The following is a 26,902-nucleotide window of genomic DNA, read 5'->3' as shown; positions in this document are numbered from 1 at the left end:
AGAAAACCAGTCTGACAAACCAGACTGTGGTGTGGTCCATCTTACAGCCGTGCAACATCTGTCTGTATTTGTTGTAGTTTATTTCAAGAAACAGAGGTAACATATTCATTATGATTAGGCTGTGCCTGTGTTTCCTGTTTTACAAATGCATTTCATTGTGAATGAAAGGACTTCCTGCTGATCCCAGAATAGATGACAGACGGTAGGGAGAGAGAGAGAGTTTTCTAGACACTTAAATCTGTCTAGAAAACTATTGTGTAATAACAGAGGGATAACCCTCCTTTGCCTGCTTAATGAGTGGACATGTCTTTGTCTGGTTTTCTGATATTAGAGAATTGATTTCAAGAAAGTTAATTCACAGTCTTAGATCTCAAAACCACTGCATGGGGTGAAGAGTGATCTTAGTTAAATCCATGTTCAATATGTCTATTTTAGGAGACATGGTAGCTTTTATAGTGTTCTGATAAAGCAAACCACTACTTACTGCTGAGAACAGTTATATTTAAAAATGTGTTCCCTCTGCGGGCCCTTTCCCTTTGTCCAGTGTTTGAATAAATGTTGCCTTAGTAAACAAGGCTTCTGTACTGGACAAAGGCAATGATAAGAGGCATGGAAGCTGCAGCGATCTTACTGTATGATGTCACCCTTTGCAGCAATAAAAAATGTCACTGGGCTGAAAGCTTGCTTCAGATCAGTTTTCAGTTCTTTCCTCAGAGCTAGTAGTAACACTTGTTCTGTAAGGTCACTTACCGCAATGTCATTGAGAGGGGAACTAGGTTACTCACTGGTGAAAGAATGTGGGTGGAGCAGGGCTGTGGGGAGGGTGTGTCCTGTCATTGATAAAAGGTGTTCCCATTTCGTTGAGCAATTCCTGGAACTGTGGTTTGTGTTTGCTGATTAGGAGTCAACTGTGGCAAATTGTGGACAGTTAGGCACCGTTTATCATTAGCAAGCCTTGAAATGAGCACTCACTACCAAACATGGGTCAGCTGTGGCTGTGGCTGGCAAACCTAATAGGCTCCCTGGCAGAGGTCCAACTTGTGTTCATAAAACTACTCTTGACATTTTAAAAAAATAAATTAGGGGGTCACAAATAGTGAATCTGCTAACTTTTACATCTGGTTAAATAACGCTGTCATCAGAGCACAGATCATTAGAATGTGAGTTTAATATTTCCTTGTTGAGCGAATATCAGTAGCTAAATGGCCTTTATTTCTTTATGTAATTTTATCATGATTATTTAGTGATTATCATGAGTAAACCTCTAAGTACCGCTTCCTACCAAAGAGAAATTTTCTCCGATTTGTGCCTCTATATGTATACAGAAATGCATACAGAACTCCTTGTAAAATAAATTAATAATTAAAAATCAAATAACAAAAACAACAACAACAAAAAACAACTTAAAGAGATTTTTGCAGTCTTGAATAAAGACAGTCAACAGACTGATAATGTTTTGCTTCACAATGAATTGTATTTTCATAGACTTATTTCTTTTGTTTGTAAATGTTCAACATTACTCACTTCAGGTCTGTGGCATATGAAAAACAATCTCACAGTCACACAATGCACAGCCATTCAAGTTTGATCAGGAAATTATGTGTTATATGGAATTCGTACAACTGTGGTGTATTACTGACTTGCGACAGTAGAGGAAGTTGCAACAGCAATACGTGGCCTATGGGAAATGTCTCTGGTAGTTTCATTTCCTTCAGGTTTACTTCATAACAGCTTTGCCATTTGCAGTTGGTTAGCAGGAAGACACTGGAGTTGTGAACTGATTTACATTTTGTCATTTTCCATCTCCAGTGTCACTGTTTAGACATTTGATTTGTGGTAGTTTGATACTAGAAATGTAACCACGTGGTTTGCTCTTGTACCAGTCTTGACTGTCCTGCCCAGAGCTGTTCTGAAATAGCCATCTAGTGTGGCTTCCCTCAGTAGTGCTGAGAGTTTGTGTGAGGTAGGCAGGATGCCCTGTTTCCAGTCTTGGCAGTAAGCTGGGCTGCAGAGATTACTGGTGAAATGTGCTGCAGAGCAGTTCACCTCTAGTCTCACTCTTTTAATGCAGGTTAAATCTCTTCATGTCCTGTATCACATTGTTGTGCTGCCTCACCAGCAAGATTTCTTTCTTTGGTTGATTGCTCCCTGCTTTGGATTGGAATTAGCATTTCATGTCATTTAGTTTAAAATCACACATCATAAAGCACAACTGATTGTCAGGACAGGTGTTGGGGCAAAATTTTCTTCATGCAGTGATAGAGGTACATGTAGTCATGACAAACTGCATCTGGACCAAATGCAACAGTTGCAAGAAGTCAGACCAGATTAGTTGCTAGTGGTCTGACTTCAGTGTGACTATATTGTTGTGTAATAGGGTTGTAGTTTTGTCTTTTGCCCATTCTTTGAAAAGTTGGCATTGGATGAGCTCTCCATCCAGCCCATCTCTCTAACTGTTGTGATGAGATCCATGTGTCCAAAGTGCTGGTCAGTGTCAGGCGTGGTGATCTCATTGGCTGGCTTTAATAGTGCAAAGCAGCTGAGCAGAGAGTGAGAACCTTTTTATTGGACACTGTTGTTGTTTGGTCAACACCAGAGATTTTGATTAATTTGACTGTTCATGATTATAATATGCAATGTTAACAAAGCAACTGGAGCTCTAAAGCCTCCTCACTGCAACACTTGAAAGTTACTTCCTGTTGTCTGACAAATATGTTTATTTCTCCCCCCTTTATTTTGCCACATGGTTGCCCTAGCTCCTCTTGGGAAATACTGCACTAGTTTGGAGTGCAATTGAACTGCCTCTTCTCAAATGACTGCCTGAATGGGGGATTGTGGCAAAAAGAATGTGATCTCATTGTTGTTGTCATATATTATCTTTGCAAATGATGTCTTATTTAACTGCAGCTCTTGTTGGCCATTTCTCTTCAGCCTAACTTCCTGTTTTTTTTCCCTTTTCTCATAGCTCCAAAACTTAGGGATCAATCCAGCCAACATAGGCTTCAGCACCCTCACCATGGAATCGGACAAGTTCATCTGTGTCCGGGAGAAGGTGGGCGAGCAGACTCAGGTGGTGATCATTGACCTGGCTGATCCCAATACACCTATCCGCAGGCCCATTTCAGCTGACAGCGCCATAATGAATCCAGCCAGCAAGGTCATTGCACTTAAAGGTACGGTAGTGGATTTGCATTACAGAGAAAGAAAATTCTCTAAATCAGTATTATAGGTATTACCAAGGAAAATGAGAGAGAACTGCATTATCTTAAATCAGTGTTTTATTTCAGCTAACCCCCTGTAAGGGGCCTGCAGAATTCAGCTCTGACATGTTTGGTCAACATAGCAACACTATCCATTTAATAATGAAGAGTATTTAAAAATTATTTTCATCTATTTATGTTCATACACATCCAGCTATTTTAGTTTTTCCACTATGAAGTAGTTTTTAGTGGCCAACATGTATGTTTCCAAACATTTGTCCTGTAAATATTCAAAATAGCATATTTTTATTCTTTTTGTTCAGCATCCATGATTGCTTTGACTTTTTTGTTGTTTTTGTTTTTGTCTTTTCTGTGTTCTTTTTTTTGTTTTGTTTTTTTTTTACTTTACTGCTTTCTTATGTGTTTGCAGACGGTGAGTTGAAATTTAACTACTTCATTGTGGAAGTAAAATCCTGTTTTCAAGACAGTATTTTTGAACTAATTGCACACTTTCAAAATTATCTCATTAGCTATTGCCCTCTGCAGTAAACAGACTACTGTGATAAAAGTTGACAATATCTTCTCTACCACTGTGTGCTACTGTACACTATAAACAAAAGTTTTGGTACAATGCTCTTAAAGCCTATAAGTTAATGGCCTAGTTTTTGAAATTTTCCATATTTTCTAACTGATTTCAAGATAATTGTTTCAAACTTTTTCCACATCCTAGGCCATTGAAAATATTTCTTCGTAAACAGGATTTGGCTTTCACAGCCTTATAGCTTGCTGGCATTCCATCATTTTTATTATATGTACAAGTGATTTAGAACCCATTTGATATGTGGTAATATTATGGGTAAAATGATTTCATTTTAATTCACATTTCTTCAGTTTCCATTTTGAAATCCATGTCTTCTTCCATCTGTGTGCAGTTGTAATTACCCAAACTCACTGTTTCACCTGTTTCCCAGCTGTGTTTTATGTTTATCAATTAATTAATTTCTAATAAACGGTCCTCTATACTAAGGACTGAAGATTAGTTTTTGTTCCTCCTACTAGAGACTTAATGCTTGAGTTGCGTCCTGTGTGGGAGGTCTGATGGCAAAACAATCTGATAGCAGCATTGATTTGATTTTACATATTCCTGATGTTATATCTTTCTATCACAAGTAGTCCCAGATGAGGAGTGAATCGGGTCAGGAAGAGACTTTGAATAACCCATGAAGCTAGCTTGTTGGGGTGTAAAAATTAGAAAAGTAGTTCTAGATATGATCACCATTAAGAGTTAAACAGTACTTGCTTTTCAACAGATCCAAGAGCTCAACACCCTTGTGTGTCCATCTGTCTGTGTTCAGCTCATGGCCTTACTCCTACCCAACTATTAAAATAACATTTTACGAGCCAAACAGCTTGTGTTTAAGGATTTTTGGCTAATCAATCTCCCTGTGGTCACAGTTTGTACATTATGAAATGAATGGATGTCTCAGACCCCCTTGTCCTTGAGGTTTACTTGTAAAATTACTATATTACTTTGATGGTTTATAATGATCCTTAGGGCATTAATATGAGCACATGGTTCATCCCAGTGAATTTTACTTGTGCGACTTTGTAAACCATTTAACTGGGCTTGAATATGTTGATTACAGTTAAATATACCAATTGAACATTAGTAAGTTTCAGTGTGGTCTGAGGTACAATGGTAGAATGTAGTTTTTGTTGGTTTGTTTATGGTAAAAGGAATTGTGATAGGATGTATTTATATGAAACTGGCTCTCATCCTGTTAAATTCAAATGATTAAATTAGTCAACCTTTAACAAACTTTCTTTGCTGATTGTCTTCTGCTGAGGATGTGGTACAGTGTGCAGTTATAAACTGTGTGCTGAACTTTTATAGAGTTTTAGCTCATTGCTGAGAAACATGTGACAGACCGACATGAGCAGAAGTGAACATTATAGTAGTTGCATTTCTACACACTATTTTGCTTGGTTAAATGCCACACAGCAAATACATAAATAAATACACATATTATATTGAAGTAAATGGGGTCTGATTAGGACAGCTCTGAAAATGTCGCACCTGAGTGATGCACATTCCTCATCATTCACAGCAGACATAAACTGATGGTGGATGATGGAACAATTAACAGGCAGCTGTAGAGAGCTTCATATTCATATTGGTTAGAGTTGTAGTACCTGTCTGTTCCTCACTAATAATACAGCGTAGGGTCAGCATAGACCCTTCCTCCCTCTTTCTACCCCGACTGTCTTCCCTGCTCAGTCTACCATAATGATGCCTCTCAGCCGACCTCGTCTTGTGACAGTATCAAGCCTTGACCTTTTCATGTAACCACGTCTGAAGGATAGACACAATGCGCACACACCTCCAGCAACTGATCATTATTCAATTAAAAATCCCTTTGCTTGCTCTTTAAAATTTGGCTGCCGCTGCAAGTGGTCTATTCGCCACACCGCTTATTGTTCTGTGATTCAATGGCTTAGTAATGGCAAATTGATCTTGACGGTTGTGCTAACGCATTGGTCTTTGCTTTTTCTCACTTTGTTGATAAGTATTGAATAATGAACAAACAAGGAAGTCACACTGCTTCATAATAAAGCTTTAGCTCACTAAATTAACCCTAACTAATAAAACAAAAAAAAAAATTGCAGGTGAGTGAACCTTTTTTAAACATTTAGTGTCTGGTCTGTTTAACCAGATATCACAAAACATATTTTAACTTCAATTGTAGATAATCAACCATAATCATTATTGGAAACCTTTTCTGTGACAGTTGTTGAAAAGTACCCTTCCCCCTTAATTGTGCCGCTACGTGTATGTTTATCTGTCGTACTCCACTGTTTGACTATTTGGCCCAGATGCAGATGTGTTGGCCTTTTTTGTGAGTTGTTTGTTTCTTGCTCCTACCCTCTGTCTGCTTTGTTTCTCCCTATGAAGGCTGTTCATTTGATGGGGTGGGCCACGTAGTCGGATATAACAATATATGACACATACCAAGTACATTTATAAAACATCTTTCATGGTCATTTTAGTCAAATATTGTTTATTAATCTGTGTTCCTCAGTTTTGTGTTAAGGAAGAGGTATGCATGTGTTCAGTCATCCACAACCACAGACCACAAAGGGCACGCATCTGGCATTAGGGCAACTCTACAGTTTTGTGTTGGCTTGCCAATTCATAACGTACCAATAGCATTTAGAATAGAAAAATTGACATGCTTGAAGCACCATCAATTGAAATAATGATGTCTTGTGTAGCCTCTAAGTAGGTCTAAATTTAATTCACTTGTATTTTTTCTATGCCCGTCTCACTACACTTCATACAACACAATTTCCGACTACAGCATGTATGGCGTCCCCTATCTCTCAGTCATGGCATCCTTGCCTGATGTTCTCTGTGCCATGACTACCAATATTTCAAATTTGAATCTCCCTTTTCTATTAAAATTTGGTATTTTCTTTTTTTTCTATGAATGTTTGTGTGTGTTTGTAGACATCCTTTCAGAAGCTATAACATTTTCTGGGGCTTGGCTCCTGCCCCATCTCTCCCCCACCTTTAGCTGCCAAAACCCTTCAGATCTTCAACATTGAGATGAAGAGCAAGATGAAGGCACACACCATGACAGACGATGTTACCTTCTGGAAGTGGATCTCCCTTAACACAGTTGCACTTGTGACTGACAATGCCGTCTACCATTGGAGCATGGAGGGTGATTCACAGCCTGTGAAAGTCTTTGACCGCCACTCCAGTCTGGCGGGCTGCCAGATCATCAACTACCGCACTGACGCCAAGCAGAAATGGCTCCTGCTCATTGGTATCTCAGCCCAGGTAATTTGCTGCTCAAGTCTTCTGAGCAGTATATTGAGTTCAGGCAGTAGGTAGCCTGTTTGCATTCATAAGTAAGCACAGATGCAAAGCTTTACCTTTAGGACCGGTTAACCAGTTTTGTTTTTCTACTTATTTATATGTGCTGCTTTTTCAGCAAAATCGGGTGGTAGGAGCTATGCAGCTCTACTCTGTTGATAGAAAAGTTTCTCAGCCCATTGAAGGCCATGCTGCCAGCTTTGCCCAGTTCAAGATGGAGGGAAATGCAGAGGAGTCGACTTTGTTCTGCTTCGCTGTCAGGGGCCAAGCTGGAGGAAAGGTAACTGATATGAATTATATATAGGGGGAAACCGATGTCATTGGCACTATCCTTGGAAAAACTCCCTGAGTCTGTTTTCTCCTTTTGTCACAGTTGCACATCATCGAAGTCGGGACTCCACCAACTGGCAACCAGCCATTTCCAAAGAAAGCAGTGGATGTGTTTTTCCCTCCAGAAGCCCAGAATGATTTCCCTGTGGCCATGCAGGTATGTCCATAATTAAGCACCTGGCTCAGATGAGACAATATCGGTAGACTGATAGATTGCCATAGTAGGTCCACATTAAACTTGTAAATTATTCACATCAACTGTGGTGTCTGTGCAGTATCTTTACAGGAGAAAACAAGTGTGACAATATTATGTTCATGTTCACTGAAGCCTGTAAGGATAAAACTAATTCATCTGTGTTATTCATCCTCTTCACTTGTCTCAATGTCTCTTTGAAGAGCCCTGTTGGGTGCTTCAAGGTGATGTGAAAAATGAAACGCCTTATTTCCAGACAATAACATAGACTTAATTTTCTCATGAGTTTTTTTTTTTAACAATAGTTCGATTAATTGGCACAATGCATACTTATTTTCTCTCATCCTTTCCCAGATAAGCTCCAAGCAAGATGTGGTTTTCCTTATCACCAAATATGGCTACATCCACTTGTATGACTTGGAGACAGGCACCTGCATCTACATGAACCGCATCAGTGGAGAGACCATCTTTGTCACTGCTCCGCATGAGGCCACCTCCGGCATCATTGGCGTCAACAGGAAGGGACAGGTAAAAATGTCAACCAGTGCTTGCCCTGTGCCCTCAGGGAAATGACATTGATCTTTAGCATGGCTGCTCAGTCTTCTTAACGTTAAAGTAAAATTTTGCTGATGAAACTCAATATTCTACCTAACCTCTGTCACACACCCACATCAGGACCACCAAATCTGACACAGGTTAATGAACGTAGACAAGCACAACATCAAACATCTGTAGTTTCATGGGGTAATAACATTGTTGCCTTGTTTGTCTGTCGTCATCAGGCAAGCCCAGACTCTGCCAGAAGGCTTTATAAATAATCCAAAGTGTAGTGTTTCACACAGAGAGAGGGGAGCAGGTTGTGTCTTACTCTTTTTGTAAAGCTGAACCAGAAAGGAGAACTGGATCCAGCCAGCTGATGAATAATGTTCCAGCCAGGCCACACACTGCATGAATTATTGATTGAGGAGAGGAAAGCTGATCTGAAGCAGTGACGGATCTCGCTGTATGCTGTGGCAGTGAAGTGTGTATGTGTATGTGTGTACACACATGCACAGAAACACGTACACAGAGGCAGTGATCTGAGAGATAACGGGCCACTGTTCAGGCCTCTCAGTGCTCCAAGTTGAGTGGGTTGGTTGCCAACAATATTGGTAACTTGATAACCAGAAGTACATTACTACAATGCTTTTACTATACATTTCTATTGATCCACTTCTGTCTTTGGTCAACAAGCAGCATAAGGGCTCGCATAAAGAAAAGCTAACCAGATCACTGGAAGCTCAGAAGTGAATGGTGCTCAGAACAGTTAAGAATGCTCCATAAAGGGCTGCTGAAATAATTCAGAATTACATAAAGGTTGATTGAAATTTTAGAGACGTTGTAGTTGAATATTTGTGCTATTACACTACTTGGATCAAAGTTAATGGTAAGCAAACAGTCTGAACATCAGTCTTCTGAAAAAAATCTCTTTCACTCAGTTGGAACAAAAATCAATTGTGTGGAATCAGTTAGAAGAACTAAATGGTGGTTAACCACAGGAGTGTGCTGTCCTGTCACTGTAGTGAGAAAAATCAATGTAGTCACAACCCCACTCTGTTGCCTTCCTGGTCTCCTGCAAAAACACCGTTAGATGTGTCTGTTACCTCTCCCTCCAGTGTTATTGCTTCGATCCCTGTGGTTGTAACTCAGTTTGTTTTATCAGGAGCTATTGGCATAGCTGTAAATTTTTGTGAGTCTGAGCATCAGGATCTTTGATACCATGACTCAGAATGGGCAGTGTGTATGTGCTAGACCTGGCCTCACAGTGACATCCAACGATGACAGCAGCAGAGGAACTGCTGCCCGCAAACCAGAGAGGGACAGAAGAGGGAAAGAAGTGAAAGAAAACTCAGCAGAGCAAGAAAGGGAAAAAAGGGCCCACCACCTATTAGCACATGATGTGAAGTGGGAGGCACAGCCTGGTGCCCTCAATCCTCTTAGAGCTGGACCTCTCATCCAATCAGATCTCCACCTTATCTTCCACATCATCAGCATGGCAGAGACCTGTGATGTCTGCCCTGCAATTTTACTATTCTGTGTGTGTGTTTGCGTCTGGGCTAGTGTATCACTTGATACTACAGCTCATGTGTCACCTGATGCTGGATGCTCTCTTTGTTCAGAGCAGTTGTGTTGGCAGGTTTGTCTCTTTTTTCCATCAGACTCTGATCATTGTGTTTAAAAGGCATATTACATTAAATAGGGTAAGAAACTGAAGGGATTTGCTAAATATGTTTACAGCATTGTATTTTGTCCCTCAAATACGGACCTGAATGATCAGAAGATTTTTTTAATCACCATTTTAGCAGAAAATAATAGGCAAGGCTTCGGTCATTATCTAGACCGTGTTTGTTTTCGCTCACATTTTTCTGTTAATAATCATCCCTGAATTTGATGTTATCCCTTTAATCTCTTTCAGACGTTGCATCCTTTTCCCTATATCCACCACACCCACACAATGAGTAGAACACAGAATCACTTAGGGATCTATTTTTACTCACTCTTTTCTGTCTGTTTTTATTTCAACTACCTCCAATTAGTCCACCAACATTATAGTAAGTAAGTGACCCTGCTTTGGTGGCAGGAAGAATGAGGTCTATTCACCCGTGTTAAAAGCTGGGGCACTGACCTGCTGGGCTTGTTTGTAGAGGGGCCAACACTGGCAGTCTTTCTCCTTAGCCCCCTCCCCTTTCCTCCATCCTGCTCTTTTCATTTGACTCACTCTCCCCTCTCTCTTTCTCTGTTGCCAGACCGCTCACAAAAGCCATGCGTTACACTGACCCACTAATAAAACATTTGCATTCAGCAGCCACAACCCAAGGCCAGACAGAGTTTAATGGAGTTTAATGCTACTGCCCACAGTTGAATTCATTCATTGAGCGTGCTGACTCTGCTAATTTCTGGCACAGGATGTAAATAAGGAACATGTTGATTTTTGTGAGCATGGTCTAGATGTATCTAAGATGAGTTCAAATTAAGATTAACCATTACTTCTAACCTAGATCACACACTCGTTTGCAGAGCTCCTCCCTCTGTAGCCATTTTTCAATCAAAGTAGCCATTCAGAGCCTTGTTAAATGTTTTGGGATAAGGGGGCATTACATCTGACTTAATCTGGCTTAATGTTTTATATATTACAGAGGATCATGAACGCAGATCTTTGCAAAAATAAGGTGGCTGGTACGGTGATAAAAGTGAGCTGCTCTATACCTTACTGCACTTGGCTTCAAAGCAATATGTTGATGAATCTCAACCTAAAAGACAAAAGTCAGTAGTATATAATACTGAACTGGCTACAAGCAAATACAGAACAGTGTAAATGTGGTACTTTTCATCAGATTCATGCAAAAAAGAGGGTAAAATCTGGCAGCATGACTATACAGTGTTACCCTTATCTCTAATGCACTGTACTGAATTATTCTCTGTATTTCCCTGTAACACAGGTGCTGTCTGTGTGTGTGGAAGAGGAAAACATCATCCCATACATCACCAATGTACTGCAGAATCCAGATCTGGCTCTCCGTTTAGCTGTCCGCAACAACCTTGCTGGCGCTGAAGAGCTCTTCGCACGCAAGTTCAACAACCTGTTTGCTGCTGGCAACTACTCTGAGGCTGCCAAGGTGGCAGCCAATGCACCAAAGGTACTCATCCTGTTTGCGTGGGCTTAAGCAATGGGTTTCAGATGTAGTCTGAACAAAAATGTGATAAAAAATTCACATGGTTAATTTTATTCCTGGACTATTGTGTTGGATTACATCAACTTATTTTGTTTTTTCTCAGTCGTTGAGATCTGTTCTCACCATCAATTTTCCCCTCTCAGGGTATCCTACGAACCCCAGACACCATCCGTCGCTTCCAGAGTGTTCCAACTCAGCCAGGCCAGACCTCCCCCTTGCTGCAGTACTTTGGTATCCTATTGGACCAGGGCCAGCTCAACAAGTTTGAGTCTCTGGAGCTCTGTAGGCCCGTCCTCCAGCAGGGACGAAAGCAGCTTCTGGAGAAGTGGCTGAAGGAAGACAAGGTACTGCATATCTCCATCTCAGCTTTCACTCACAGGAAGAGGCTCTTCCTGAGCTGCCCATTTGTGTACATGATTTTCCTGTTATCTTGGATCATGTGAGATCATTGTTATGTAAGGAGTTTTTGAAATTTCCCCTAGAAACCCTCCATTTAGGTGGCTCACAGCTGCCTTAATGGTAAGCCACAGAATTGTGGATTGGGACTGTGATATCATGCATATTTAAATGTTCACAGATTTAAAATTCAGTATATATTATAGTATATTTGCGTATTATGATCTATATTTTTGTAGTACATACATTTACCATATATGCAATGTATTTTCTTCATTTTAGCATGATCTCCTTTTGTATTTGTTCATGTTTCATTTATTTTTTCTTACATGTGTAAAAAGTAACTTGTACAGTATAAAAAACACAGTATAAATATCAAAATATAAACAGACAAGTTTTCCACAAATTAAAGGAATGTGTTTTAAAATAGTTCTAAATCGGTTCCAGTGCTGACATTACATGTCCTACTTTTCAGTTGGAGTGTTCAGAGGAACTTGGTGACCTGGTGAAGGCAGTGGATCCCACTCTGGCTCTCAGTGTCTACCTGAGGGCCAATGTCCCCAACAAGGTCATTCAGTGCTTTGCAGAGACTGGCCAGTTCCCCAAGATTGTCCTGTACGCCAAGAAGGTATGTCTGTGTGGCTGACATAGTATTTGAGCTTTTTTAGTTTTGATGAATCCCAAATGACAAAGTACACAGAGAAGACACACCATGTGAAAATTAATTTCAGAACAGAAAACCATCACTAACTCCCTGCGTGTGTGTCTGAAGTAGGGATAGACCGATTATCGGTGCCGATATTCGGCATTTTGATGCATATCGGCATCTGCCTTTTATTGTAATCCGACGGCCGATAAGAGATCAATTTAAAACTGGGTTATTTTGGCTCTGATGCAGCCGCGCCTCCCTGTCTGCAGACACTACTCTGTCTCCAGCATTGTCCCACCCACAGCATCATCTGATTGGTTACACGCAGAGCCATGGCACGGGTAACAGCCAATCAGCAGTGAAAGCTGTGCATGCACAGTGCTCTCACACACAGCGGAGAGGAGAAAAAATTTTGCCGGGTGGAGAAGCTCCGGAGAGCAGATATATGTTTCTTTATTTACTGTAGAAAACTTTAGGGAGCTATTTATTTGTTTAAGTTTTCATTTAACTTTATAAGACATGCTGCTGAGCCTGAGAGCTCCCTGCACTTTCTGTTAGAATTTTAAAACAAAAATGTCTATTGTCTAAGATAAAAAAAAAACCTTTAACATGTTGCAGATCTGAAAAGCTGTTTAATAAACATATACTTAAAGGCATTTAAACAAAGTTAAGTGTTGGAATTTGTATTCAAAATTTTGACGTCAATATTTTCGCTCTTACTGCAAATGAATATCGGCTCCAAATATCAGCCTCCTTGACTACTAATAATCGGTATCGGCCCTGAAAAAACCATATTGGTCTATTTCTAGTCTGTGTAATTAGAATGAGAGCATGGATCGCTGGATCCTGTCAATGGACCAGAAACTTAATTAGCAGAAAGTAGATCTATTCTTTCTTTTTACCAGGTCGGCTACACTCCAGACTGGATCTTTCTGCTGAGGAATGTGATGCGAATCAACCCAGAACAAGGCCTGCAGTTTGCCCAGATGCTGGTCCAAGATGAAGAGCCACTGGCTGACATCACACAGGTCAGAGGAATGAAGTAGGGATTTCTAACTGTCCCTTAAAAATCCATGGATATTCATAAAGTTCCTCCAAATTATACACATGTAGAGGCTGGCTGTCTGCTGTTTTAAGAGTGGTTAAGCTCATTCCTAAAGAGCTTGAGATTTATGCTTTACTCTTATTGAAACTGACAAAGATAAGTGAGTTCAAAAATGGTTACCCTGCAGCACTGGGTGGGGTGGGGTGGGTTATATTTTTTGAGACCTGACTATAATTTTCTGCATAAAAATAAGCATTGTGACTTTTGCACATCCCAAGTCTGCAATTAACAAATTGACTTTAAACCTTCTTTGAAGTCAAAGTATTTGACTCACATGACATGCCAACATCTGTGAACCTCCGATATCCTGTAGTATAAAGGAAATGCACCTCTTCCTTTGCTTTCTGTCTGCCACTGCAGACTCTCTGCACTGCAAATGTCAACTGCTGACACAGCTTTCCTTATCACCTAAAGTGCTGTACTGGCAACTAACAAGAATTTTAAGAATACAACACATTGCATCAGAGGCTGTCTGTGATTGCTGTATTCAGCCGACTTTTACTTTACATGAAATCTGGCCTTAATACATGTCTCAAGTTTAACTCTGTCAGTGGTTCAGAATTCTACTGTGCAAGTTTATGTTGGTGGGAGGTGTTATTCACTAATAGCTATGCACGGTAGTACTTTGTTTAATACAGAGACAGGTTTTGACAAGTAATATTCTTGTCAGTGTTGTAGCAGTTGCACAAACATGGTCCCTCCTCTTCTCTCTAGAGGTGTGTGACAATGTGTCTCTGTGTCTCTCCAGATTGTAGATGTGTTCATGGAGTACAACCTGATCCAGCAGTGCACCTCATTCCTCCTGGATGCTTTGAAGAACAACAGACCCTCAGAAGGACCACTGCAGACCCGTCTGCTGGAGATGAACCTCATGCATGCTCCACAGGTGGACACATGTGCACATATTCTACTAAATGGAATTTGATTAATAAACCTCAAAGGCATTTTTTTCTAACTTTTTTATTGCTTTATGTCATTGGTACAGGTTGCTGATGCTATCCTGGGCAACCAGATGTTCACCAACTATGATCGCGCCCACATCGCCCAGCTGTGTGAGAAGGCTGGACTCCTGCAGAGAGCGCTGGAGCACTACACCGACCTGTACGACATCAAGCGTGCTGTGGTGCACACACACCTGCTCAACCCGGAGGTAGGCTTCAGTTACTGCCTGAGGAGAATTCAGCTACATCTATGGGCTATTTTGCAATTTCATTGCTTGCTTGTGAGAATTTATGATCAGGCCGACTGTAAGAAAAAAAAATCTGAATATGTTGAGCAACTGATGACTAAAACTAACATTTCCTCCCAAACTTTCAGTGGCTGGTGAACTTTTTTGGCTCGCTGTCAGTGGAGGACTCTCTGGAGTGCCTCAGGGCCATGTTGTCAGCTAACATTCGCCAGAACCTGCAGATCTGTGTCCAGGTAGCTTCCAAGTACCACGAGCAGCTCACCACACAGGCTCTCACTGAACTCTTTGAGTCCTTCAAGAGCTTTGAAGGTAAGGTTTTTTTTAGTGAAACACATAATTTGCAAATGTCTCTTTGTTTGTTTTTTTGCTTTTTGAAGTTCTCACAGCAGGCTTGGTCAGTCAGAGAGATAAAATATTGAGGCTAGACATTAGATTAACATTTGACTTGTCTCTCAGTTTCAGTTATGCAGCCATTCCCTCTCGCCCATTTACCTAGATAGATGTTCCCTAACTATCAATAAGACAAGTGGGTCAGAGCAGAGGCAGGACAATCAATAGATTGTACAGAATGTCCTGGAGGTGAATTAGTGCAGCTCCTCTACTATTACTGAAATAATGGTGTATAAAGGTTAAGTAAACCAACTGAGGAAGAGAAAAACTGCAGTCATGGAGATACATGTTTAATGTTTTTTCCAGGATGTATTACTGGATCCATAATGCTGTCACTAGATTGGTGGGGCTGTGGACTTCCATGTTGTTTGAAGCTTTATGTAACTGACTGTCTTTGTCTCTCAGGTTTGTTCTACTTCCTGGGCTCTATTGTGAACTTCAGTCAGGACCCCGAAGTTCACTTCAAATACATCCAGGCCGCCTGCAAGACGGGTCAGATCAAAGAGGTGGAGAGGATCTGTAGAGAGAGCAACTGCTACGACCCTGAGCGCGTCAAGAACTTCCTCAAGGTAAAGCTGCAGGGAACAGCTCTAGGAATCAAACACTGACACTTAACAGCTCTTTTCCTCCTTTATCTGGTCATTTTTCTTGTTTCTCTCCATGTCAGTCTGTATCTGTACATTCCTGATCTACTCTTTTGCTGTATTTGTTGTTACATTTTGTCTTGGTCTTATCCTAAACTATGAGAGGTTTACAAAATTTGCCATGTTTGTTTTAAGGCAAAATGTTCTAGAGTTGCACTTTTGGTTTTCCCAAGTTCTGTCCTCATTCGTGTCACATATTCCTTGAAGTTCCTTTTCAGTCTATAAAATGCTAAATGCTGTTAAAAGAAATATCTCAGAGATTAACATTTTTGACCCCTTCCTATAGATTAGAAAATTATTACTATTACCAGCAGATTCCCAGCAAATTGCCTGTATTGGTTAAGAATATTCAACCAACCTTCCTGATGGCAGTCAATTATCTTTTGTGCTTTTCCTCTGTGTCTTTGGAATGGCAGGACATGTATCAGGTAAATTTATCCCTCCTTGCAGTACAGGACCTCTCCTGTTTTTTTTTTTGTTTTTTTGTTTTAGTTGTTTTTTTCTCCCTTTTATCCTTGACCCTTAACTTTAGGCACAGGATTGAAACTGGGATTTGTATGGAGGGGTATACTGTATGCTTATACACCACAATCCATACACCTACTTGGGTGTACCAGTGCTCTTGGAACTTTACATAGTCATTCATTGGATGTTTTGTGTGAGGCTGCAGTTAATGGTGGGTAAGTTAGGGCCCTGTAGTCCATATTTGAGTATGACGACATTCAAGGTGTCTGTGCGTTCAGTGTGTCGTCCTGCAAGAGGAGCCTCTAGACCATGCAGCATGTTCTTGGGTAATATTGACAAGGTGCACAATCCCAGTTTGTTAATCCTGTATGAGTGTGGATGGCAGAAACACAGGAGTGTGTTGTAGTACAGAGGACTCGTCAGTGCTGCCAAATGGTGACCTGACAACTTGCAGCTCTCTGCCTCTTTACGAATAAGAAAGCTACTTTAGGATATTTAGAGCTCTTGTTATATGAGTCTAATGTGAAGTACACAAATTTAGCATCTAACCATCCTTTAGCCTGTAAAAAAAAATGTGGTGTCCATTTGTTGTAGTGGCAAACCTTTTATTTTGTCCCCCCCACCCCCACCTCGGTATTGTATTGTTTACTTTTTTTGAGGGTTGATATAGGTGGAAAATGCTGTCTTAAATTTCATTTTCAGTGATTCTGATAAATGTCTTTTTACCAGCATGCACAAGTGAGTACACCAGCCATCAACAGTATAGTCATAGCTGCAGTAAAATACAGAATTACCCCTGGTGCATCAGGTTTGGTTGTTGTTTTGTAGCTTGTGTAGAGGTGTTGATGTTGGTTACCATATCTTTCTGACTGCATTCTCTCTCCCTCCACTCTCTGTGATGAACAGGAAGCCAAACTCACTGACCAGCTGCCGCTAATCATCGTCTGTGACCGTTTTGATTTTGTCCATGACCTGGTCCTCTACCTGTACCGCAACAACCTGCAGAAGTACATTGAGATCTATGTTCAGAAGGTAAGGAGACATCCAAATTACTATTACACTGCTTCCTTACATCAGATACATAAGCTAATGAGTCTGGTTGTTCATGTTCCAGGTGAATCCAAGCCGTCTGCCTGTTGTGGTTGGCGGTCTCCTAGATGTGGACTGCTCAGAGGATGTCATCAAGAGCCTGATCTTGGTTGTTAGGGGACAGTTTTCCACTGATGAACTGGTCGCTGAGGTGGAAAAGAGGAACAGGTGCTGATCTATTCCATCCAGTCTTTTAGATCTGTACATGTTGTTGGGCAGTATCAAGTGATGGCAGTGTTTTTAGAATAAAATTATTAGGGAATCACATTATTGAAATTCAAAGTATCGAACCTATAACTGATCCAAAAGCAGAGAACCATGTCTGTTTAGTGCCTCAAGCACAGAGGTAAGGTTTGAAAGGTTATGTGACCAGGCAGAGTAAATCTCTTTGTCTTACAGACTGAAGCTGCTGCTGCCCTGGCTGGAGTCTCGTATCCATGAAGGCTGCGAGGAACCCGCCACCCATAATGCCCTGGCCAAGATCTACATCGACAGCAACAACAACCCTGAACGCTTCCTGCGGGAAAACCCGTACTATGACAGCCGTGTGGTGGGAAAGTACTGTGAGAAGAGAGATCCCCACCTTGCCTGTGTGGCCTACGAGAGAGGACAGTGTGACCAGGAGCTGATCAATGTGAGGATTAATTTTTGCACTTGCTTGTGTTGCTTGTATGTACTGCATTTAACTGCCTTTGCTATGGTAACTTTTGTTCTTTTCCCATCAGGTCTGCAATGAGAACTCCTTGTTCAAGAGCCTGTCTCGCTACCTGGTCCGTCGCAAAGACCCTGACTTGTGGGCTAGCGTGCTGCTGGAGAGCAACCCCTACAGACGACCACTGATTGACCAGGTGAAGTATACATGAGAGAAGCTTCATCTCATTCGGTAGTGGTACCTGGTGCTTTTCTCAACTTCTATTCCCTTGTATCTGCTCTCAGGTGGTGCAGACAGCACTGTCAGAAACCCAGGACCCAGAGGAGGTGTCAGTCACAGTCAAGGCCTTCATGACAGCAGATCTGCCCAATGAGCTCATTGAGCTGCTGGAGAAGATTGTATTGGACAACTCTGTCTTCAGTGAACACAGGTGTTTACCAGCAAGATACCTTTTTTTATGTTTATTGTTTCCATGAGTCATTTCAAAACCAGATTTCAATATCCAAGTGTGCTTAGAGTTCTGTGTCTTCTCTTTCCCACAGAAATCTGCAGAATCTGCTGATCCTGACAGCCATAAAAGCTGATCGTACACGTGTGATGGAGTACATCAGCAGGCTAGACAACTATGACGCTCCTGACATTGCTAACATTGCTATCAGCAATGAGCTCTTTGAGGAGGCCTTTGCCATCTTCAGGAAGTTTGACGTCAACACCTCTGCTGTGCAGGTCAGTTACTAGCTCTTGAAGAACTAGACTAATACCTTATTGACTTAAAGACGTTTTGATCATCTGTGTTTTTACTCTGTCTCCCTAGGTGCTGATCGAGCATATTGGCAACCTGGATCGTGCCTATGAGTTTGCAGAGCGTTGCAATGAGCCAGCTGTGTGGAGCCAGCTGGCTAAGGCTCAGCTACAGAAGGGCCTGGTTAAGGAGGCCATTGACTCCTACATCAAAGCTGATGACCCCTCTGCGTACATGGAGGTGGTACAGGCTGCTGATAAGAGTGGTAAGGAGACAGATTGAGCTCAAACAAGAAAAGATGGCAGAGAAAAAAAGCACCAAACTTATCTGAGATTTTATTTTATAGTGTCTCAGGCATGTACGGCCATATACACGCTATTCTGTTTCTCAGTTGCCAACTACAAGGTTCTCTAGAGGGATTTCCAAAACTGTGCCAGTCACGGTGGGAAAGACTATAACGTGTGTTACTGTGACCAGATCGATCACTACAAACAGAGGGCAGAGTTTTAGAGAAAGCTGATAGTTGTTTGGCAGTGCCACTTCGATTGAAATCAATCAATACTGAGCGCATCATCTGTGTTGTGGAGTTTGTTGTTTGAGTTTTGCATTTGCTGACAGTTGCAGCTAGTGCAGCAATTCTTTATTGAAAGTACACTTTATCAGCATAAAGTGCAGTTGAGGCAGTGTTCCACAAAAAAGAAAAGGATTCATCTGAAAAGACACAGGCAACAGCCTGATATTTCTGTCCATGTGTTTCAGGTAACTGGGAGGATTTGGTCAAATTCCTTCAGATGGCTCGTAAGAAGGCCCGTGAGTCCTACGTAGAAACAGAGCTCATCTTTGCCTTGGCCAAAACCAATCGCCTGGCAGAACTGGAAGAGTTCATTAATGGACCTAACAATGCTCACATCCAGCAGGTTAGCCTCAATCTCATACAGCCCTCTGTGACTTAGCCGTCAGATCAACAAAATGAAACAGTGTGTCTTTATTGAATCTGTTCTGTAGGTTGGCGATCGCTGTTATGATGAGAAAATGTATGAGGCCGCTAAGCTGCTGTACAACAACGTCTCCAACTTTGGCCGTCTGGCTTCAACTCTGGTGCACCTTGGGGAGTACCAGGCTGCTGTGGACGGTGCCCGTAAGGCCAACAGCACCCGCACCTGGAAAGAGGTGTGCTTCGCCTGCGTGGATGGAAAGGAGTTCAGACTGGCCCAGATGTGTGGTCTCCACATTGTGGTGCACGCTGATGAGCTGGAAGAGCTGATCAACTACTACCAGGTAAGATAGAAATAAAGAAATTTCTGTCTGCCACTCTAACTTTTGAGTCCACATACATAAATGCGCATTTACCAAATCCCATCCTCTCTCTCCTCTCTCAGGACCGCGGTTACTTTGAGGAGCTGATCACCATGCTGGAGGCTGCTCTGGGCCTGGAGCGCGCTCACATGGGGATGTTCACCGAGCTGGCCATCCTTTACTCCAAGTTCAAGCCCCAGAAGATGAGAGAGCATCTGGAACTCTTCTGGTCCAGAGTTAACATCCCAAAGGTCCTGAGAGCAGCAGAGCAGGCTCACCTGTGGGCAGAGCTTGTCTTCTTGTATGACAAGTACGAGGAGTATGACAACGCCATCATCACCATGATGAACCACCCAACAGACGCCTGGAAAGAGGGACAGTTTAAAGACATCATCACCAAGGTACAGTTTGATTTGATGTTGTTTGAATGTTAATTTTTTTTTTGTGTATTTTTGATATGATGATCTTTTTCTTTTTTACAAGCTATATCACCGTGACTACTCGTGTCCATCTTTGTAATTGAAATTGCACTAATGTAATATCTTGAAGTAGAATCTGTGATCAGGCTTTTATGTCATTATAGTCAGTCACCGTCAAGCAAAATTATAGTCAGCATGTCTCATTGCAGTATATTTATCAATCCAGTGTTTATCCTGTACCTAAGACTTTCTTTCCCTCTGCATCCTGTGTAGGTGGCCAATGTGGAGCTCTACTACAAAGCCATCCAGTTCTATCTGGAGTTTAAGCCCTTGTTACTGAATGATTTGCTCATAGTGCTTTCCCCCAGACTGGACCACTCCCGTGCTGTCAACTTCTTCAGCAAGGTACACTTTAATCTCTTCTAATGATTAAAAAGTGATTGAAATGTCCTTTGTTTGTCAGGATTGAGATGATGATTGTACATGTGTGTTCACAGGTGAAACAGCTGCCCCTGGTCAAACCCTACCTGCGGTCAGTACAGAACCACAACAACAAATCAGTCAATGAAGCACTTAACAACCTCTTCATCACAGAGGAGGACTATCAGGTAAGAGCCTTTGACAGTGCCACGGTATTTTATTAAATCTTTATATTTCAGAAATTGCATTATTTAATTTAATATTCACATCACTCATGTTAGGCACTGAGGACCTCAATAGATGCCTACGACAACTTCGACAACATCTCACTGGCCCAGCGCTTGGAGAAGCATGAGCTGATTGAGTTCAGGAGAATCGCTGCCTACCTCTTCAAGGGCAACAACCGCTGGAAACAGAGTGTGGAACTCTGCAAGAAGGATAAGCTCTATAAGGTGCTGTTCTCATTTGCCAGTAATTATCCAATCACCATTTCTTTCTTTGTGAATATTTCAGTTAAACTCCTTAAACTGACTGAGACCGTTCCTGAATATGACCGTGCTGTGTCTCCCCCTGCAGGATGCCATGCAGTATGCATCTGAGTCTAAGGACACAGAGCTGGCAGAGGAGCTGCTGTCCTGGTTCCTACAGGAGAACAAGAAGGAGTGTTTCGCCGCCTGCCTGTTCACCTGCTATGACCTGCTGCGGCCTGACGTGGTGCTGGAGACCGCCTGGAGGCACAACATCATGGACTTTTCTATGCCATACTTCATTCAGGTCATGAGGGAGTACCTCAGCAAGGTGGGTCAGCTTCATTCTAAATGGGTTTTGATATAAATGCAGGGATATAGCTGTCATCCTGTCAGGATCAATACAAGGATCAGAGTAAATGTGAATGCCCATACACACGTTGACAAATTTCTAGCACTCGTAGTTTGTATAATATGATCATACCATTGTTTTCCTGTGAATGAAGGAACAATCCAAATTGCCAGTATTAAACAGACTCGTAATCTTCTTTGATAGCCTTTTGTTAACCAGCTCAGGTTAGTCTGCCTCCTTTACCAGTTTCCTTACAGGGAAATATTTGTAATTTTCTTCCTCTATGCTGCACCTCTTCTCTTCCAGGTTGATGCAGTTAAGGAACAGGTGAAAGTTTCTGATCTCAGAGTACTTAGCCTGAAAGACTGCGGCCTTGAGTGTGCATGGTTTTAGCTGTACCACACATTACACTCTCACCCCGACACAGTCACTGAGACATCTTTCAGGCTGACACATTATAATTGTAGGGCAATATTGTGGATATGCAGTTCCTAATAAAAGTCTGCTGCAAGAATAGGGGATTAGAGATTGTTTATTCAGTCATTTTATTCATTAGTATTCCTTCCAACTAACTGATTACAATCAGTGACTGTATGTAAAGATGAACAACATGTCAGTGCTTCTTCCTACTGTATAACCCTGTATAAATGAAGCTAAATATCCCAGATAGAAACACTTCCCTCTTGCGCTGGGAACACCAGAGTCTGTGCAGCAGTGATTGGTAGGTAAAGCCATGGTATCAAAGTCCTGCTGGTATACCTGCCTGAGTCAGTCACAGCTGTCAGTCATGTTGTCAGGCCAACTTTTGATAGCATTAGTGATTAACTAATCAAAACATAAAACAGCTGAACATAGATGAGAACTACCTAAAATGACACAAACCATCTACAGAAGCTGTGTACTTTTTAGTTAGCCCATGTCCCCTTCACTAACATGGAGAGGGTGAGGTTTATGACCTATACTGCAGCCAGCCACCAGGGGGTGATCAAGATGTTTTGGCTTCACATATGGAGAGCTGTCATTGTCCATCTTTACACACAGTCATTGATTATTACATCCATCAACCTGCATGAATAAAATACAGATCTCTATCTTTCTATCGTTTTAATATTAATTTAGTTAAGGAACACATGCAAATCAAATTGGCTTTAGAATGGGATAGTAATACATTTGGTAAATGCTTTTGGATGAGGAACGACTCACGCTTGGTGCCAGTTTTAAAGGACGTTACAAAAGCAAATCATATGCAGCAGCTTCTTGGTGAAAAATGATTGTAACCAGGCTAACTCACTTAGCTGTAGAGATGATCCCAACATAAGGTGCATGTTTTACTGGTTAGAAAGAAGCTATAGTTTGCCCCATCCCCTGTTTTAAACAACTATGCCCCTGATGCAGACTGCAACATGTATTAAACCACAAATCCACAAAATACTTTTTCGAGAAAATGCACTTCACACGATAGCTTTAATCATGGTTGTTCTATATTTTGAATTAATGAAAAAAATGAACTATTTTGTTTGCCACTGGTGCTATAAAAGTGGATAAGCTTCAATAAGTATTAGAAATTCTCGGTTACTCCACTTAAAAGTGCATTTCCTCACAGTTGATGACACTGCACTGTATGAAGCTGTATGTGTTTTTGAAAGGTTGGTGTGTTTTGATGTATTAGCTGGTAACTGGAACAAGCATGTGTTAAATGTGTGCTGCTGATGAGTAGCAGCAGGCTGTCGGTCATGCCTGGCTTCCTGTAGAAAGTCTTGAACTGTAGGGAGCACCTGGCCTGACACTCACCTTCATCCCTCCACTCCACCACCACCCCACCCCCCACCCACCCTCATCCTCCCAAACTTCATCTCAGTGCTGCAGCCAGTTATTTGCTGCCAGCATTATAACACATAGAGCATGGAACACTGTGGCTTCAGCTTGTTGAAATCGTGTGCAGAAAAATTAAATACAAAAGCTACTATTCATCTGAAGAGGAATGGAGAAGATGACGGATAAATGCATATTAAGTGCACTGCTGAGTATCTCTTAGTTTTAATTCTAGAAATAATCAGCATCCAAGTGTTGCTGCTTCCCCCTGACAACCTCATGAACATTTTGTGTGCTGCATCTGATTTGCTGCCTGGAGTTCTTTTTCCTTCTTTGTGTTTGAAGGTTACTTTTATTGCTGTCAGCCAGACCACCCAGACACTTATATATATTATATAAGAAATGAAAATGATTAGTTTAACTTTGTTTTTACTTACTACTTATTCTGTCTCATCTTATTTAACATTACTACTTAGACAATACTCAGTAATGTACTATTGCTGCTATTCAGTACAGACTATAGGAATCTCTACATGCTGTGTGTATTAACATTAAAAGGTTTACGCAAATAGTCCTGGTTCAGTCATCTCAAGTTGTCTTTTGTTCCTCTCAGCTGGGTTTAGTTTTTTCCTGTTTCTGAGTGAAATACGCTCAGTTAGGCAGCCCACATGAGTCTTCCAAGTGTCAGGAAAAAGTGGTCATAGAATAGTTAACAAAAATACTATACATGTAGCAAATTGTTACTCATTAAGTGGTGTGGCTTTGTTCTAAATGCAGTTATTTCTTTGTCTTACAGGTAGATAAACTAGAAACCTCAGAGTCCCTAAGGAAAGAGGAGGAGCAGGCAACAGAGACACAACCTATTGTCTATGGTAAGAGTCCTCTAATGACATTGTCTATTTCATTGTGATCAGATACAAAAGGCAGCAGTCGCCTTCCACATATGACACTTTTAGACCCTAAATTATCCAGGTTTCCCCATTGTCAATGAGATTTATAGAACTTTGAATTTAATAAAGAAAACCCCAAAAACTTATTTTGTTACTAACATTAAACCTGCAATAACTGATAATAATTAGCACTGTCACATTGTTTTCACATTGTCATTCGGTTGTATAAAAAATATATGTATAAAAATATAAATTATAAACACTTTAATTGTATTTTTCTATAACATTTCAGCACTTACAAAACCTGCTGTTACAAAAATGGCAGACCGTAATGTAGAAGCATCAACAACTTGATGAGGAAGCACTGTAACCTAATCATTAATGAATAAAACAGACCAGTTACACGTCTGAAACCCCTTCTTTGTGTGTGTGTATGTTGCAGGCACACCCCAGCTGATGCTGACAGCGGGCCCCAGCGTACCTGTGGCCCCACAGCAACCTTATGGCTACGGCTACCAGGCACCTGCAGGATATGGTCAGCCAGCAGCTCAGCCAGGCTTTGGCTACGGCATGTAAAGACCCCACCCCCTTCTCTCCACATGTAGGCTGGAGCTACCATCCATCCATCCATCTCCCACAGTCCTCAGTCCTTCACCAGACCATTTCTGTCTCTCTGCCCTCTGCAGGGAGCTCGGGATAATACCTACAAACCTTTTTTTTTTTTTTTTTTTTTTACTGTTTATTCCCCTTTTTAAACTGTCATGAAGGACTCAGTTTTATTTCTGTTATCAAAGAAAAGATTGAATCACAAAGATTAATTTTCTCACATTCCATATTGACTAGATTAATTTTTCTTTCGTCTATTTTATTTGAATGGGAAATGGTTTATGTACAATGGGGGGGTTGTGGGAAGAGCTAGTCCTCTTCTCAGTTTAAAAAAAGGTCTGTTGTGAAGCATCTGATTTGCACTCTGTAGTGAGAAGAAATTAATGTAGAACCTCTTCCTTTTGATGTGTGTGAGCAGCTTCTTCTGTCCGACTGTAAAATGCATTTAATTATTGTATATTCAGACACAAAAACTGCTATGTTCTTCTATATTTGAACATGAGACTGCCGCTTCCATGACCACAATCCTGAAACACTACGTTGTATCTGTTCAGTCCCCACACCCAACGCTTCAGGGCTATTTCTTGAAGAAAACCAGAGAGAGTATTTTACTTACGATTTTCAGGAAAGTTTGGTTCTTTCCAGCAAAGCCTATGCAGGACTCTCCAAACAAATCTGCAGCCAGATGACTTTGCCATGTGCTTTACATACTGCTCCAACATGGGACCATTCCACTTCAAGAGGGACTGCAGACCTGTTTGTGTTTGACAAACATGCCCCATGCCCCCCTCTTTATGCTGTGGTTTGTATCTGTGGGAATCTCATTTAAGGTCACTGTTATTGAGTGTGCAGGAGGGATTTTTCAAACTTCATTCTCCTCATGTTCCTGTCAAGGGTTGCCTTTAACCTTTTCAGTTCACCCACTCTTCCAATTCAGAAACAGTATCACAGACTTGTGGTAATTTGAAGTTTTTATCAAAGGCTTGCGTGTACACAAGAAATCAATCATTAACTCCTTTGAACTTATATTCTTATCTAAATTACCTTAGATTTAAATTGTGCACTTAAGATATTTGATTGTGCATAATCAGGATCATAATGAATGAAACAGCGGTTTTGTTTTCCACTTAACAATAAAGGCTTCTTGTTTGTCAAGAACTGTCTGATTGTGTCTTACATCCAGTGAATCTATTGCACCCAGCCCCTAGAAAAAGGAAGTGATGTCATTTTTCTGAAAGGAATGATAAATAAATAGTGAGCAGAGCAGTAATAGGCTGTAAAGTGTATCAGAGAGATCCTGTTTGTAGTCCAATGTACAAAACAATGTGATGACATCCTCCTTGCATAATGACTTGTTCATTTTCTAACACAATGTATCCGTTTCTATTGGCTGGAAAAGGTGAACCAGGGAATCTACTGGAGCCAAAAGTCTACAGGAAACACATTATTGATTTTGTATGGCTATCGGTTTAAGTGAATGGGAGATTAAGTGCAATCTGATACTGGTGCTAATATGACCATACCTTAAAACCACTTCTGTGGTTTCACTCCCGCAGAGGTTTTAAAGAGTACTACTACTTTTCTGAACATGTTACCGATTGTACTGTACCTTGAAACCAACAACATAATCCAGTGCAGTTCACATAAAGTTTGTACAGAGAGCTGTTGATTCAGTGTTTTTTGAAGCTGTACTCTACAGTTGGATTAGACTTACTTGTAACATTTTCCCATTACATCATCTACCGCACGTAATGTCTGCTATCTCAATATATTCAGTTCAACAATGAAATAAGACTTAGCAACCTTTGATGGTACAAACCAGAGGGTGCTAGAAGAAAAGCAGACAAGGAAAAAGTCTGGTCTAGTGAGTTACTGCCTGTCATTCACAATACTGCTGTGTTTCATCTCATGTTTCTTTTAGAGGATAAAGGTGGATACATACACATAAATAGTATGAACATAGTAACTGATCAGGCATAGACATTCATTCCTACTTTCAACTG

At 41.1% G+C, this 26,902-nt stretch overlaps 1 protein-coding gene across 2 annotated transcripts in view; it reads left to right on the top strand.

Moving 5' to 3' along the window:
• Positions 1-26,057, top strand: part of cltca (clathrin, heavy chain a (Hc)) — a 32,103-nt gene extending 6,046 nt beyond the window's left edge. Inside the window, exons 2-31 of one of the 2 annotated variants that reach the window (XM_051078820.1) lie at positions 2,966-3,173; positions 6,776-7,044; positions 7,199-7,360; positions 7,454-7,567; positions 7,958-8,131; positions 11,083-11,280; positions 11,460-11,660; positions 12,188-12,340; positions 13,267-13,389; positions 14,215-14,352; positions 14,452-14,616; positions 14,784-14,964; positions 15,451-15,614; positions 17,061-17,186; positions 17,269-17,411; positions 17,643-17,877; positions 17,969-18,091; positions 18,180-18,325; positions 18,438-18,621; positions 18,710-18,902; positions 19,397-19,554; positions 19,643-19,915; positions 20,017-20,334; positions 20,626-20,757; positions 20,850-20,960; positions 21,054-21,224; positions 21,349-21,570; positions 21,898-21,918; positions 24,200-24,275; positions 24,736-26,057. In XM_051078820.1, the coding sequence (XP_050934777.1) occupies positions 2,966-3,173; positions 6,776-7,044; positions 7,199-7,360; positions 7,454-7,567; positions 7,958-8,131; positions 11,083-11,280; positions 11,460-11,660; positions 12,188-12,340; positions 13,267-13,389; positions 14,215-14,352; positions 14,452-14,616; positions 14,784-14,964; positions 15,451-15,614; positions 17,061-17,186; positions 17,269-17,411; positions 17,643-17,877; positions 17,969-18,091; positions 18,180-18,325; positions 18,438-18,621; positions 18,710-18,902; positions 19,397-19,554; positions 19,643-19,915; positions 20,017-20,334; positions 20,626-20,757; positions 20,850-20,960; positions 21,054-21,224; positions 21,349-21,570; positions 21,898-21,918; positions 24,200-24,275; positions 24,736-24,869 (5,016 nt within the window). In that variant the 3' untranslated portion in view covers positions 24,870-26,057. The remainder of the gene's footprint in view (positions 1-2,965; positions 3,174-6,775; positions 7,045-7,198; positions 7,361-7,453; positions 7,568-7,957; positions 8,132-11,082; positions 11,281-11,459; positions 11,661-12,187; positions 12,341-13,266; positions 13,390-14,214; positions 14,353-14,451; positions 14,617-14,783; positions 14,965-15,450; positions 15,615-17,060; positions 17,187-17,268; positions 17,412-17,642; positions 17,878-17,968; positions 18,092-18,179; positions 18,326-18,437; positions 18,622-18,709; positions 18,903-19,396; positions 19,555-19,642; positions 19,916-20,016; positions 20,335-20,625; positions 20,758-20,849; positions 20,961-21,053; positions 21,225-21,348; positions 21,571-21,897; positions 21,919-24,199; positions 24,276-24,735) is intronic. The other variant, XM_018691622.2, reaches the window with a different exon arrangement.
• Positions 26,058-26,902: the final 845 nt, after the last annotated feature.

This window comes from Lates calcarifer, linkage group LG20 (genome assembly GCF_001640805.2).
Source record: "Lates calcarifer isolate ASB-BC8 linkage group LG20, TLL_Latcal_v3, whole genome shotgun sequence".
In the NCBI taxonomy this organism is placed as follows: Eukaryota; Metazoa; Chordata; class Actinopteri; family Centropomidae; genus Lates; species Lates calcarifer.
This window is presented reverse-complemented; position numbering and strand designations above follow the sequence as displayed.